Consider the following 15,059-nt stretch of genomic DNA (forward strand, 5'->3'; position numbering starts at 1 on the left):
TTTTGCTCTCCTTCTCCAACCTTACAAAAAGAAAAAGCTGCCCGAAACAGACCACTGCAGATACTATCTACAACTTTAGCAGATATATTTTATGAATTTTTAAATAAAATACTTCTATTCTCTGTATAACCTGATTAATGTATATTGCACAATTAAGGTGTCAAAAGTTACAGAATAACTTGAATACAATTTTAATTCTTTTTTGTTCTTTGACAATTGCTAAGTAATACACCTCCCCTAAATAAGTTTAGGTAACAGCATATATCATAAACCCAAGGTAAACTACAATCTTGCTATAGGCTAGCTGAGCCTTCAGTAATGGAAACACTTAAAAAGAGCTCCCAATTTAAACAGTTCGTGAACTTTACCTGTTTATAAACTTGTCGCAAGTACATCATCTCCTCCACAGTTCCCAAGGATATCAATCTAAACACTTTAACATCTTTGTATTGGCCAATCCTATAAGCTCTGCAAGGACAGTGGAATATTAAAAACCATATTTTTAATCAGTTAAAGAAAACCAGTGCACTCTTTGGGGTAGTAAAATAAATAAATAAACAAAAGCAATCCAATAAAGCAGGAGTACTCTAAATCATTTATGAGTTGGTTGGGTTTTGGTTTGGGGTTTTTTGTTTGTTTATTTGTTTTTCCTCCCCACTTTTCAAAATTTTCCTCAGTATTTCATTCCCTTTTCCTTTACCCTTAGTATTCTAAGTTTCTTCCCAGGCCTATCTAGTTGAAAAAACTTTCTCTTCAATTTTAATCTCAAGGCCTGTCTCCCGTCTCTCGAAAATCCATATTCCACTATGTTTTCCCTGTTGTTTTGCACCCCCCCAGCCCCCCCCTCCTTCCCCCATCTGCTCTTGCACAAGATATTCTCCTAATTGCATTATACAGGAGTTAGATCATGGATTACTTCATGTAGTGTATTCTTTCTTAACTTTATAAAGCACCTTGCAAGTTACAACATACTAAGAACAGCTAACAAACAGGCAGTATTCTATCTAAATGACAAGTTCCAAGGCTTCTAAGAGATCATAGTCTGAAAATTCAAGAGAGGGTGAATCAATTTATAGAAACGTGGTCTTACAAGGATTCTTTAAAGACAGTCCCTTTCAACAATACACATTTCTGTTATACATATTCCTCTAGAACAGGTGCACATAAACCCCTCTTAGAGGTCAGAAAGACCCTTAAAATGGCATTATGGAATTGTGTAATTGGATGGGACAAGAGAAACAAGTTTATTTCTGCTCATGATAATATATAAATCGACTGAATTTTGAAGGCTTACAATATTATTTACTTCAGCTATTCAAAAGTCTGTCCTGAATTCCTAAGGAAACATCCTATGATCAAAAAGCCTTCAAAGAGAGATCCATATTCCTGGAAGTTCTCCAATAGCATAATATCAGAGATGGGGTGAGTGCTGAAAAGACAATGATCTCCACAAGGGTGAAGCAGAAAAGAACATAAATGTTTTTCTTTAAGGATTCTGGAATTCAAAACATCACTTGAACTAGGGTCAATTACAACCTACTCTGTCCTGACAAACACAGGAAAAATGCCATCCAGCTATATGCACATATACTTGTTGCAGAGATCATGAAAGTTACAGTAACTATGGCTTCTTTTTTTTATTTTTTAATTATTTTTAAGAAGTCCACCATCACATTGCCACAAAAACAAAATGGAAAATAAGTAGCAAAATTCAAGGTTTAAAACAAATGCTAAAAAATAATTTAGCTGGACATTTCTTACTGTTTTGTGGACAAGTCAAACTATGTAAAAAATGTCTTCCTTTAGGAAAGTTTAGTTGGACAATTAAATGACAGGATCAAAGGAAATGAATAGTACAACATGGATTAAGTTCTGTATTTTGAGTGTGTACCTGTCAATAGCTTGAAGATCGTTTGCTGGATTCCATGTAGGATCAAATAGTATAACAACATTGGCACCAACAAAATTGAGACCCAGTCCACCAGCCCTAAAAACATAAAAATGAAAATATAGAACTGACAGTAAGAAAAACAGAACCATTTTTTTTTCAGTGTATTAGGTCCATATTAGCATACCCTTCCCCAACATAAAAAAGAGCACAACAGAGATACTGAAAATAGTGGGGTACAGCTTTGTGTTACAGTCGTGTTAATAAGCACCAAGTACTTAAATAACCACTGCTGTAGAATGCAGTCACCTCACCAAAGCAGCAAGAAAATTACAAACTGTATGACTAGCTGGGTCATAACCAACTGCCATCACCTTACTATAGTGAAAGTCCTCATTTCATACCCACTGAACCCTACCCAGGCCAACTCCCCCAACAACTATACAAAAATTCGTTAACTACTTTTATGCCAGTTAACATTATAGAAGCAGGAAAACTATAGCTTAAATAAAAAGTTTGCATTAAATTTTACTTCCTCTAAATCTTGACGATAATTTTAACAATAATGCTATATAGCTTCCACTAAAGCAGTTATAGTCCAGGGTAAGTCATATCTTTAAGAGTTAACAACAATCACAAATATTTGTACAGCATGTAAGTTAATTGTTAAAAACATAGTTGGCCACACAGCTGCATATCAGTAACACTCATACCTGTCACTACAAGGAAAAAAATCACTGCAAGAAAATTGTCTACAGTGGGGGTAAGGAGTCAAAGAGATGCCAATTACATCTTTAAACATTCAACAGCTGTACTATGCTTTCGGGTAAAGCCTGCAAGCCAGCAAAGAATTTGAGCATATGCTTAACCTGAGGTAGCTAACCTTGCTGAATCTAACAAAACTGCTCAGTTACTTGGAGTTTGGCATGTGCATAGTTGGATGATTTGATAGGAACAAAAGTGAGGAAAATACCACTTCTCATCCAGCTGCAAAACAAGCAAATACTGAAAATTCTTTTCAGCTGGTTCAACCAACATTCCTACAAAAAGAAACAAGTTCCTATACAAGCACACACCAAATATTATTATTAACTATTAAAATAATTCTTTATATTGACATAGACAGCACTAATTTCAAGTGTTTTTTTCTGAATGAGGTACCACAAAACTGAAAAAGTCAATCCAATTTAATTTGCCAAACACCTGATTTTAATAGATTACTTTAGATTCTGCTTGTTTAAAGCAGTGGGAAAGGTAAAGTTTACAGGGATGTGCATAAATGGAGACAGAAACCAAAAGCTTATGGAGTGCCACCACCTTTTGGTCTTCATGGAATCCTTGTTAATGTAAATACAGTTGTGGCCTCTTCCTTCCAGGTGTGGTGTGGTGTTGGGTTAGTTAAATCTGGAAGGGGAGAGGATGTGGGAACCTGCCAATATTAACGGAGGTTTCCGGAGGATGAGCGCTGTCAAAGTTTGAAATGCTGAATAAAAATCTTTGTATTTTTCAGAATACCTTACTGTATTTTGGAATTTTGGTATTTCTTTTTAGTGCGGACAGAATTCAGCCTCTCATCTTACCAAACTGACACTGCAGTCAGACTGACTGCAACATAAGCCAATGTGTTTTTCCAAATGCTTTCTCATAAAAAATTACAATATTTGGAACTGAAATATGAATTAAACCTCAGTGCAAAGCCTTAGCGTCAGTAAAACAGACTGACTATGAAAATTAACTAAACAGGATACTTAGTTTTATGAAGATTTTACTTTTCAATATTTTTAGGTACACCACAAAAATTTAGATACTCCAAAACAGAAAAATGGCTCCTCCATCCTTCAGGGACAGAATGAACGCAGTAGTTCACTTGTACATTGTAAAGAATACCTTCCATTTTAAATATCATTTTAGCTAGAGGATAAAGTCATTATTGCAAGATGGTCCACGCAAATTACTATAATACACCTGAAATGAAGAGACCTGTATGAAATGTCCTGTAATGATTCAGTTCCAAACAACAGTTTTTAAAAGATATCTTATTTAAAACTGCAAATTGTCAAATAAATAGCCTGTTTCTATATCCTGTTACTAACAGCTTAATACCACAATGTTCAGAAGCTACAAAACAATATCACATTAGCAAAGTGTCCATGATGGCTGTGACTATGGAATTCCCTTTACTGAGCTAAGTTTTTTATAGTTTGCAAGTTCTCCATTTCAGTGAGACCTTGTGGCTAAGAGTTCTTTGAGTATGCGTCTACATGCACATTAAAAATTATTTACAACATAGTTCTGAAGAATTCAAGTGAATCCCTCAAAAAGTACAAAGTAATGGACAGCACTCTAGTAATGGACAGTAACTGAGAATGCTGCAGGTATAATGGAAATGCATCTTGTAACCTTTCACTGTAAAAACTGTCTACAAATTTCTGTAACCATCATTTAACCATCATTTAAGCACTTCTCTTTACATAATAAAGAAAACTGAGAAGCAGAAATAGATTTTCATTTATAATTATTCTGAAGGAATTAATCTAGCAAAAGACTAGTGGAAAACCCCAAAAATAGTCCTTCAGCTTTAAAGGTGGTAACACTTGCTACTCTTATTTCTTTCAGAACACTGCAATGGAACAGGACTGCGTAGACTTCAGTATTACACATATGCAGTTCTCCTCCTTCAGGCTAAGCAGCATCAATGGAGTTGCAAACTCTGATATTCTCCTACCAAGTTATAGCAACTCTAGCAATTATTTTAATGTTTCTAAGCATGACCAAAAATCCCCTTCCTTTCTTTCAAATAATCATATATTTTCTCAGCAACATCAGCACAGTACTGAAGTATTCTGAAATAGATTTTACTTCGTGAGCACTAGAAGTTCCAACAAACGTATACCTATTTTCCCATAAAGCTCAAGGCCAAAATCATAATCTATACCTACTGGTTTGATGGAATTTATAAGCTTATTTACAGTCTTATTTTCTCTCAATACCCATAAAATATATCTATATAGCTATATTAATCATAGATACCCATAAAAGCATTATGGATAGCTATATGACTCTGTTTGATCCTAACTGCAATGCTTGAGGTTAAGCTACATAGATATAGACAGACAGGTTTTTGGTTTGGGGTGGTTTTTTTTTCTTTATTGTTTAAGGCTCCATTTCTCAAACAACTCACCGACCAATTAAATCCAGGATTTCCAAATGTCTATGGGCTATACCTAAGCAATTCCAGGCAAAAATGGCATTTTGCTGTACAAAAAAAAAATTGAATATGAAACAGGAATATTGTACATTTAACAGTGAAGTCATCACCACTGCCTGCACTGTAACTTGCTAATTTATAGATTCAAGCTTCCTGTTTAAAGTTGCACATTAACTGTGCCAATAGAATATAATGGCAGACTCAAGATCACTATGCAGGGAATTCATCCTTTGCAGAATGCATTTTTGCAGCCAAAAGACTGTGCAATTATTTTCAGTGAAAATCAACATTTGGCTCTTTGAGCAATGGGACATTCAGGACGCGTACAAGTTGACTAAACAAAACAGTCAGCCAAAAACTTTGCAATAAAGTACAGAAGACAGAAGTGTATGACCCAATTCTGTCAGCTTACTACGTGTTGAGAAATAAGGAATATGCTGTGAAGTCCTAATGCCTGGAATCTGAGTAAGAGGAAGGATGAATCTCCTGTAAAGTAGAACTAGGGTAAATAACTTTCTGATTTTCATAGGATTACGAAATTAAAGCTGCTTCCATTACTGTTCATGAAGCAAGCAAAAAGTTAACTTTTTGTTATCTGTGATAAACTACACAAAGAACTGCACCTTCTGTTTTTCTTAGTAAACACTGGTGACTGCAATTCCATCACTGTTTTTTCATTCCTTTTATTCAGTAAGACGAAAAAGTCTAAGAACGAACAGGAGAATCAAGACTCTCATCTCAAGCACCACCAGCAGGCATGGAAAGCTGACCAAATACTGTATTCACAAGCTCGAATAGCAGAAAGGAAAAAGTCCATCTCTGTTTAACTGACCTTCATTTTTATTTCTGTGTAAATTAATGGAAAGAACTGAAAAGATTATAATTACACAACTAAACTACACCAACAGAAACACAAACTAGAGTCTTTCCTAATGCTGCAGATGCAGTAATTCCCTGTGGTCTTCAGGGATAAAGAATAGGGACCCATGAAGGTCTTAGGGAAGCTGACGGCCAGATTCCACATTTGACAGAGATTACAAACAAATGTGCATGACCAACAGAACTCATCTCTTCCCACATGCACCAGAGAGTATATGAAGACAGTTCTGACATGAACATGTAACGGTCCTTAAGATTTCAACTAACTTCTAATTAAACAGAGGTAGTGTGGATCCTCCTATCTAACTCCAACAGGTGCGCTATCAGTAAAGAAGGACCAAGGTGACCGTATAGGCAAGAACAGTAAATTTCCATGTTTCATAGAGTTTCGCTGAGTTGCCTGCTGGGTAGGAAGATTGAAGTTTCTCTTTATTTGCGTTCTGTCCTTGCCTGGCAACAAACTTCATCCAAGATGAAACACGGAAGTAACAGGGGAAGGGGAAGTAATAGGGGAAGGGGAAGGGTTACCATATTTTCATTCATTTCATTTGAACATATTGCTCTACTTCAAAAGAATTCACTATTCATCATAAATTGATAAGCATATCTCATAGGCAAATAGATTTTTAAGAGACAAGGATTGTTTGAAGCATTTTAAATAGACACACATTAACTAATGTGGTTAATAAATTACAGTAACTTTAAGAAATAATTTTTCAGTTCAATATAGCATTTCAAGTTTTCTCACTCCTACAGCAAGTGGCAGTTTAAAACTAGGATTCAGAAGACCTGCGTGTTTCAGATCTTAGCACTCCTCATAAAGCAGAGGAGAGGGGAAGAGAGGAAGTCTTCTGATATTTTAAGAAGCTTCAGTCCACAGCAATGTGTCTATGTTTACACTTTCTCAAAAAAGTAATCCCTGGCAAGGTCATCAAGTAAACATTAGAAAGGCAGAGTGAAAAAGACAAGTTAAATTTTCTTACATTGTAGATACTAGACATATGTTAATTTCTTGAATGCTGTTGAACTCTCTTACAATTCTGATCCTATCTTCTGATTTTGTATTTCCATCAAGTCTTCGGTAATCTAGCCCAGATGCCATACAGTATTGTTCCAGCACATCTAGCAACTGGGTGGAAAAATAAAAGAGATTAAGTGCTTACTATTATTTTTTAAATTAAACTTAAATTAAATTTAAATAATCTCAGAAGCCATGCTTCTCAAATATATTTTCAATAGACCAAGCATTGAAAGTAAGAGTGAATCTTCCCCATTTTGATATCAACGTCCTTGGCAGTCTTTAGCTGTGATTCTACAGCACTCGAGGTGATTAATGTTGGTCTGCTGCGGACTCACTCAATCCCCTAACCCTGGTTGCCTGTCACACTGCTAAACGATGATGAGTCAGTTCAACCTGATAAGCAGGGAGGCAACTTAAATTGTTTTCTACCATCTTAGGAAGTTACAATGACTGGAAGTATGGTAAACATGCACCAGAGGCAGCACAGAGAACAGGGTGGTGTGTGTGTAGCCAGAGTTCAAAGGGACAGAGTGAAAGAGAATGCAGTAACTATCAGTCAGTCTGGTCTTAAAGACCATGAAGCAAAGCCTAAGACACAAACATTTTACTACTATATCTAAATATTAAACTTGCAGTCTGCCTTAAAGGCAGAAAATTATTAAATATTTAAGATTCTGAACTGTCATTCACACTATTATTTTTTAATACTTTTTAATGCTATCATTAAGAATATTTAAGTGAATAAAACCATATTCCATTTGCACCATTTCAGGAAACACCTTATTCCCTAACATGAAAATCAAGGCGCAAGTCCCTTAAAAGTGAAGTGTGCACACACCTCTTGCTCCAATTAAACACTCTTTTCAGTTCAAATCACCTGGTGTAACAAGTCTCAAGGTTGAAGTTTCATCACTGGTGATGGTCAAAAGCCAGTAGAACAGAGGAAATTTAACTACTTTCAGTGCTAACACAAAAGTTGTATTTTGCCATGACACTGCTCTAACTCAAGACACAACAGCACTCAGTATGAGCTATCTACAGTTGAAGTAATACAACAACTTTAAAAAACTCTAAGGAAGGCAGCAGAGTGTTATATTTGTTTTACCATCACAATTTTTATCATGAGACAACATAAGGTTTCAACATGCTTCTGGAATATAGCACATTGTCCTTATCATTTCCTATAGTATAGAGAGAAAAGAAGTGTGGTTGGCAGCCGTCACCTCAGTGCTTCAAGCTTCAGAATCTACTGCTGCAGTTAACTAATAAAAATCACATGGAGCTTACCTTTGTGGAAAAGGAGAAAAGAAGAACTTTATCTTTGTTTTTTCTGAAGTGATTTAAAAGCTGCTGAAGGACCTGTAATGAACCACAGAACACAAAATAAGAGATTTTATCTACAGGTCCTCTCACATAAACTTACTTGTGTTTTCAGCCTTTAAACAAGCTACACTGTAATTAATTGTTTGCAAAGCCAAACAGAGGCAATAAGAAAAAACACTATGAACATAATAAATGTGCCAAAGGTAATGGAGATGCCAGACCAATGCATTTTTCAGTCATCTACATGGAAATCCTGCTATAACAAGGCAATCGTACTACTAACAGGTAAATTCAGAAGCTACTTGTGTCAGTGCACAGATTGCAACAAAAATGTATCCTATCCCATATGCTAGCTCAGCTTGTGAATTTACATTCAGGAAATGCACCCAATTCCCCTGAAAACAGCCAAGTCTGTTTAAGTTTTCTGTACTACATGTGAGTTCAGAACTTCTTGGAACTTGTCTTCTTAAAATAATCAGTGAGACGTACGCCCCTCCCCACTCCCACTCTCATCAGTTGCTCTGTTTACAGTAGGAACCAGCTTCCCAGCCTCTGCACAGACCTTGAAATGCCAATAATCCGCCCACACACAATGTTCTTCTGGTGGGGAAGCAAGTAATCCAGAGCCTTGTGTATAATAGTAATACTGTTATTTTCAAAAGAAGCATGTCCACATCTGGCAATGGCAGCTCCAGAGTACTGCGCAGAAGCAACGCACAAAGGGGAAAGAGGAATTTTCTGTACCATGTCTGTAGCTTTCTCCCACTCGGCAATAAATATTTTAAAAATGTATTTATTCAGTGATAAATACATAAACGGTTAATCGACACTGATTTCACTAAAAGCCTAACAAATCTTTGACAACCGAATAATGAGGAATGCTTAAATGAAGTTTACAGTTATGGATAATACCTAGAATATAAAACAGTAATTCTACATCACTTATAAGCCCTTTTGTACCTATTAGCCAGCCAGTTACAAGTGAAAACAAGGTACAAACAAGGTAAATTTTGCCTAGTTTCATTGTACAACAACATATAAACCAGTATTTTATTGCGAAAAAATCCAAATCAGGTTATTAAGCAACATCTAATTTACTTGTATTTGCATTTCATTTAGCCATATTAAGAAATAGAAGAAAAACAGTGACATGCTCTTCAAGTAGGAGGAATCTGGCTACTGTATTATTGTTGTTGTTATCACAGTAAAGTATAGGTCAAATAATGAATTTCCTATAGGAAAACACACAAATAAATCCACCCAGTCTGTTTAAATAAAACAGACCAATGTCATGCCCATTGGCATTTTAGGTATTCTAGAGTAAAGAACAGCTCTGATGAACAGGGGAAAGTAATGAATGGTTTTGCATCAAGGAGAAATAAATTCTATGCTTGCACACCAGAGTATTATCCTGAAAGTTGTTAGTCTGAAGAAGAAATACTTGATCATACTCAAGCAACAGTAACATGTAAGAGTTCACATGGATTTGAATGCCTATCTCCCCATTACTACAGATTGTGAGTTGTTTGACTGTGATGAAATTTTACCTCTCACATCTGAGTATACCTTGTTTGTATACAGATGTCCAAGCAAGCCCAGAGTGTTTTTAAGCCTTCAAAACCATGCTTGCCTGGGTTAGGGTTATGTTTCATAGTGTAAGTTACTATTATTTGCAAGGTGCTCCAATAGCCTTCCATTTTCCTACTGAAATAGTGATAATATGCCAGGCAAAATAAATAAATTAATCCAATATCGTTATTCCTAGAAGATTTATACTAATTAAGAACAGTATTCCAAAGCACCACAAATGGATGTCTGTGGAAATATTATACACATAGTTTAAAAAAAAAAACTTATTTCAAGTGCCGGGACATTTAATATCCCTTTTCACTTAGAAAGCATATAGATTCTCTCTGAGCCAGAATTTTAACAAAACCGTAGAAATAATTAGACAAAATAGTAATGAGAATTAGTGCAGGCTTTTAAAAATACCCTCATTTTTCTTAATTCATTTCCAAGCAGTCCCTGATATTTCCGTGTGAGCAGTCTTCAATCTTGTGTTTAAAAAGCAATGGAATCACTTGTCCTCACACTTTGCAGGTCCCCACTTTCTTACTTCATGACAGAAAAAGGTGGTTTCCAAACAAGGCAATACACTCCTTCCACTTCAATTCTCACGTATTTAACTATTTCAAGTTTAAAATCTAGGTATGAAATCCACCTTGCAATGTAAAGTACAAGCAAAGTCTTCTGAAAACTGTATGTTCTGCAGTATGATTGAAAATGAAGCAATAACTCCACAAAAAATAGCTGAACTTAAGATCACATCACTGTGTTATTACCCACCTCCCACCATAATGAGGATGTATGAGTTGTAGGTATACTATGAATGCTTATATGTGTACCTTTGAGTTATAGAGACCGTTTTTTCCACGCTCTTGTTATAATCTTAAATTCGAACAGCAACCCTGGAGCGGCATGTTGTTAAATCCTACATCTTGCAAAACATGTAGAGATGACTGCAGCCACAACACAATGTAAGACACAAACACCAGTATGGCACACTCTTACACTTCCATTCAAGCAATTCTAGTTTTACTGGCGGCAGTTGTCTTGCTCCACAGTACAAAAATCTATGCTCCCCTATGTGTTTTATCTTTGATTGGTGAGAGAACAGAAGGTATTTTAGCAGACAGGTTAACCTTTTCAACCCTTCAAGACAGTTACAACTGCTTAGCTAATGAACTTCATCGACAAACCCAGCCTTTCCCCTGCCCTGAATACATTTAAAATAAATGCCACAAACTTTTCCTCTGCAAACATGCTAATCTACAAAAGAATAGTTACTTGTGCCAAAATTTCTGGGTAGCCTGTACAAAATTTTAATTTAAAGGACTAAATAATACCTATTCAGCCTATACTACCAGATTAAAGATACAAAATTATTTCAACTAGTTTTTAGAATTTATTTCTAGAAAATGTAAACTATCACAGCAGGACAAGAGTATTAAAAACATTTTATTATAATTTGTTTCATTTGTTTCCAAATGAACTTTAAAAATATAAAAATACATATTCTAGTATCTGATGACTCTCCTCTGGTTACTTTCTGATGGTAAGAGGACATTCTAAATGGAAGACCTTCTGAATGACTTTGATTCTAGTGCATAAAAATCAAAATCATCCCAAACAGCTTCTGTTTTAAAATTCAGAATAGAAAACAAGAGCTAGACAATCCTTTCTCACAACACAAACCTCCAATGCAGTCGGCAGCAGCAAAAAAAAAAAAAAAAAAAAAGCCACCACAATACCAGACACATACGAACCGATTTTTGGCATCATAACTATTCTAAAGTCAAATTTAATGGACTCAAAAGCCACCTTATTTTTCAGTGATGGCTACTTGGCCTATTACATAAAACTGCTCCTTCCAGGCACAGAGGTATCACCACACAGTTCAGAATATTCTGTTTCTACTAAGATGTATTTCAGGAACTGACACAAAATTCAAGTTCCCCTGAAACAAAAAAGCAGATCAATTTCACTCAAAGTAAGTAATTCTTTCCATAATTCTTAAATAAATCCTATCCAGTTTGCAATGGACACTATGGATTTCTAAAATAAAGCATCACATATACAAAACCAGAGGTCATCAACAGTGGAAAAATATTCTGTAAGTCTACCAGGCTGTCAGAAATGCAACATTTGAAAATGCTTCTATTCTATAATTCATAAAATAAAAAACCCAAACCAAACAAGCAGAACCCTTCCTAATAATACCAGATCATAGCTTCGTACACTGGAGGAAAGTAAGGTCCACATTGCTTTGTACCTTTGCCTACTACTACTGCAGTGTAGTGTCTGATGTGACTTTTTCAAAGGTCAGAATAATAAAGTGTTCTGTGAAAGAAGTATAGCAACATAATGAAGTATTTTTTCAATACAAGTATTACTTCAAAAACACAAGGTTGGATTTTAAAACCAGTTTCCCCTGAATATGCTGCACTTTTTCTAAAAAAAAAAAAAAAAAAAAAAAAAAAAATTAGGAAGTTTTCTATACCAAAGCTCTTCTCAAGTATATACGCTTATTTAGGCTTTGGTTTTTGGTTTTTTTTTTTTTTTTTTTCGGGGGTGGGCTTGTGGGTTTTTTTGTCTTGTTTTTTGGGTTGGTTCCCTCCTCCCCCCCACAATTACCTACAACCTATATAAAAAAAGCCTTGAAATACAGGAATAACGATTGGTACAGACTGGTAACAAGCTAAAAGACCAAAAATTAAATAACAAGCACAATCAGGAAATTCTCTACTGAGACAGAATGAAGATGAGCATTAGATGATTCACTCATAATTAAAAAGAACACCAACAGGAGTAATCAACATGGCATTAACTTATTATTTTTAATCATGCATTTCTCATCTCTTTCTACTTGGGCATTAGACTACATGACCTTTAAAGCTCCCTTCCAACTCAAACTATTCTATGATTGTACTTATATTTGGGCAATCTATGCAGGAGTGTAAATTGGCCTAGCACTTATCTACCAGTAGCTCAGCGATTCGTTTTTCTAACCATGTGGATCTCTCCATGTCAAAAGTAAACATTCAACCTGCCTGACATCTCATCAAATATTAAGCCATCAGTACAAGCTCAGTGTACTTAAAAAGATAACAGCCTTTGCTCTCTTGCCACCTTATGATTATGCCCTTACTCTGGCGCTGCAATATAGCAGAATCTTCTTCCTTACCACCCAAGGCGACTCCACACAAACATGAGAAGAGCCTTACTGCAACTAGTCAAGGTAACAAACACCCAACCTACACAGCCACAGCCAGCTGCATCCCTGAGATGACACTGCAGTCTATGCTGTCCCAGAAGCAGCTCAGACTTAGGGCCACAGTTAGGAACAGATTCCCCCAACAGGCAGCTCTGTAAACTGCAGACTTTAAAGGCACATAATGCTGGAACCTCTGCCTTAACTCAAGCATTTTTGCTTGCCTGTGTTATTCACTAGTGTGTCAAAAAATACATAATGGGAGTGTCATAAGGCAACGCTGGAGTGAAGTATGCAATAACCCCAAGAGAAAAATTTCTAGACAAAGCTAAATTAGTTATAACCAATAAAAGAAGAGCTTCATAAGCACCACTGAAGAACATGGTCTTGGTTTTTACAGGCATGTATTAAATATTTGATGATAGCTAATTTAACAAAAAAGTTGACTTTCACAAGATAACGAAGTGTATGTAACAAAGGTAATATGCAGGCCTCTCACATGTATGTAATAACAGAAAACAAAGATGTTGCTTGCATAATAATAATTAAAAAAAAAAAATCAATAAAGTGATAACAACCACTACTGTTACAAAAAACATGGTCCAGTCACTGCCTCCCTCCAGTCCCAATCATCAACTGAATATCCGGGTTTACAGAGAGATCAAAAATACAGTGTACTTCACTCTGCATTGCTTCTCATCCCCCAGTTACTCTCACTTCAGGAACACTCCTAAACTTAATATGGTTTTCTTTTTAATTAGCTACATTAGACATCTTTTTCAGTTATTCGTCCTGTTCCCCTCTGAAACCAGATTCTGAGGCACGAAGTTTTACAGGTTTACATTTAACATGTTTATTTTGTTCATCTTTAGCCTGGCTCCCATTAGCTTCATTTGATATCCAAAGGATTGAAAGAGACAGTAAGCACTCAGTACATGTTCACTAGTTCCATGCTACTCATGATTGTCCTTCTCACATTCATCCTAAGACTTTTTTTCCAGGCTGGAGAGTCCCAGCCTACTCGGTTGCTTCTGTCCTGCAGCACTGACCTTTGTGGCCTTTCTCTGAACCTTTTCAAGGTCTAACACATGCTCTTTGAGAGAAGGGACTGCAACTACCTACAATATTGAAGTCTGCACAAATCATTAAGTCCATAAGGATTTTGTTTCACTCTCTTTTCCTTCCCCAAACATTTCTGACTGCCACTGAGTCAATGGCTTCATGGAACCCCCTTGACTACAAGGTTCATTTCCGTGACTGCCACTAAATATGTGAAGCTAACATCTTAGGGTATCTTAGCATCACAGATCACTCTTATCTGGTCTTTGCCTAGAGGCACCCCGATCCAAGACCGGAGATCTCTACGGTGGTACCACTATCATAAACAGAATGATTAAAACCCACAACTATTAGGTGTATTTTTTCCTATATCCATAGGATATAGGAAACAGAATACAGGATATACAGCCACAGATCTTGTTTTCCCTCTAAAGAACAGGATTACCTTCATTTTTCCACTGTACTTTGGATCTGAAATGGTTTCAAAGGCTGCCTCTTTGCTTAACTGCACAAAATCTGGAAAACTGGAAAATACCTGGCTGCACACACGTCTGATATGTGCTTCCTGGAAGAAAAGCAGAAAGTTTGAACAGGTGTTAAAACTTAGAGCTATATTGGGATATCAGTAAGCCATACAAGGAGTTCAACAGGTTGAAATAAGTAATCTGCTGAAGTAACTCAACCAGAAAGAGTTATGTGGTTTCAATTCAGTTCACCACAAAAGTGCTAGGTAAAACATCTCCTGTATGTTTTAGTTTGCTTCATTTTAAAAAGGAAGAGGATCCTCATCTGAAACAATGTATTCCAGTTACTAGAGTAAGAGATGCACAAAATTTCTTCTCCCAGGCACAGACTGCAATAAGACTGGCCAGAATTGTCAGGCTCAAAAACTCTGTTGGCTTGAGGTTTG

At 36.1% G+C, this 15,059-nt stretch overlaps 1 protein-coding gene across 8 annotated transcripts in view; it reads right to left on the bottom strand.

The window, feature by feature from the left end:
- The window catches only part of ERCC6L2 (ERCC excision repair 6 like 2), a 58,568-nt gene that overhangs the window by 26,932 nt on the left and 16,577 nt on the right, over window positions 1–15,059 (bottom strand). For 6 of the 8 annotated variants that reach the window (XR_010069047.1, XM_063319960.1, XM_063319958.1 and 3 more), the window contains 5 exons: window positions 14,595–14,714; window positions 8,284–8,355; window positions 6,959–7,104; window positions 1,892–1,987; window positions 369–468 (listed from right to left, as the gene is read on the bottom strand). Coding sequence is in view for 6 of the 8 variants with exons in the window: in XM_063319960.1 (XP_063176030.1) it covers window positions 369–468; window positions 1,892–1,987; window positions 6,959–7,104; window positions 8,284–8,355; window positions 14,595–14,714 (534 nt within the window). In the remaining 2 variants the exon portion in view is untranslated. The remainder of the gene's footprint in view (window positions 1–368; window positions 469–1,891; window positions 1,988–6,958; window positions 7,105–8,283; window positions 8,356–14,594; window positions 14,715–15,059) is intronic. The other 2 variants (XR_010069048.1, XM_063319961.1) reach the window with 2 other exon arrangements.

This window comes from Chroicocephalus ridibundus, chromosome Z, assembly GCF_963924245.1.
Source record: "Chroicocephalus ridibundus chromosome Z, bChrRid1.1, whole genome shotgun sequence".
NCBI lineage: Eukaryota > Metazoa > Chordata > Aves > Charadriiformes > Laridae > Chroicocephalus > Chroicocephalus ridibundus.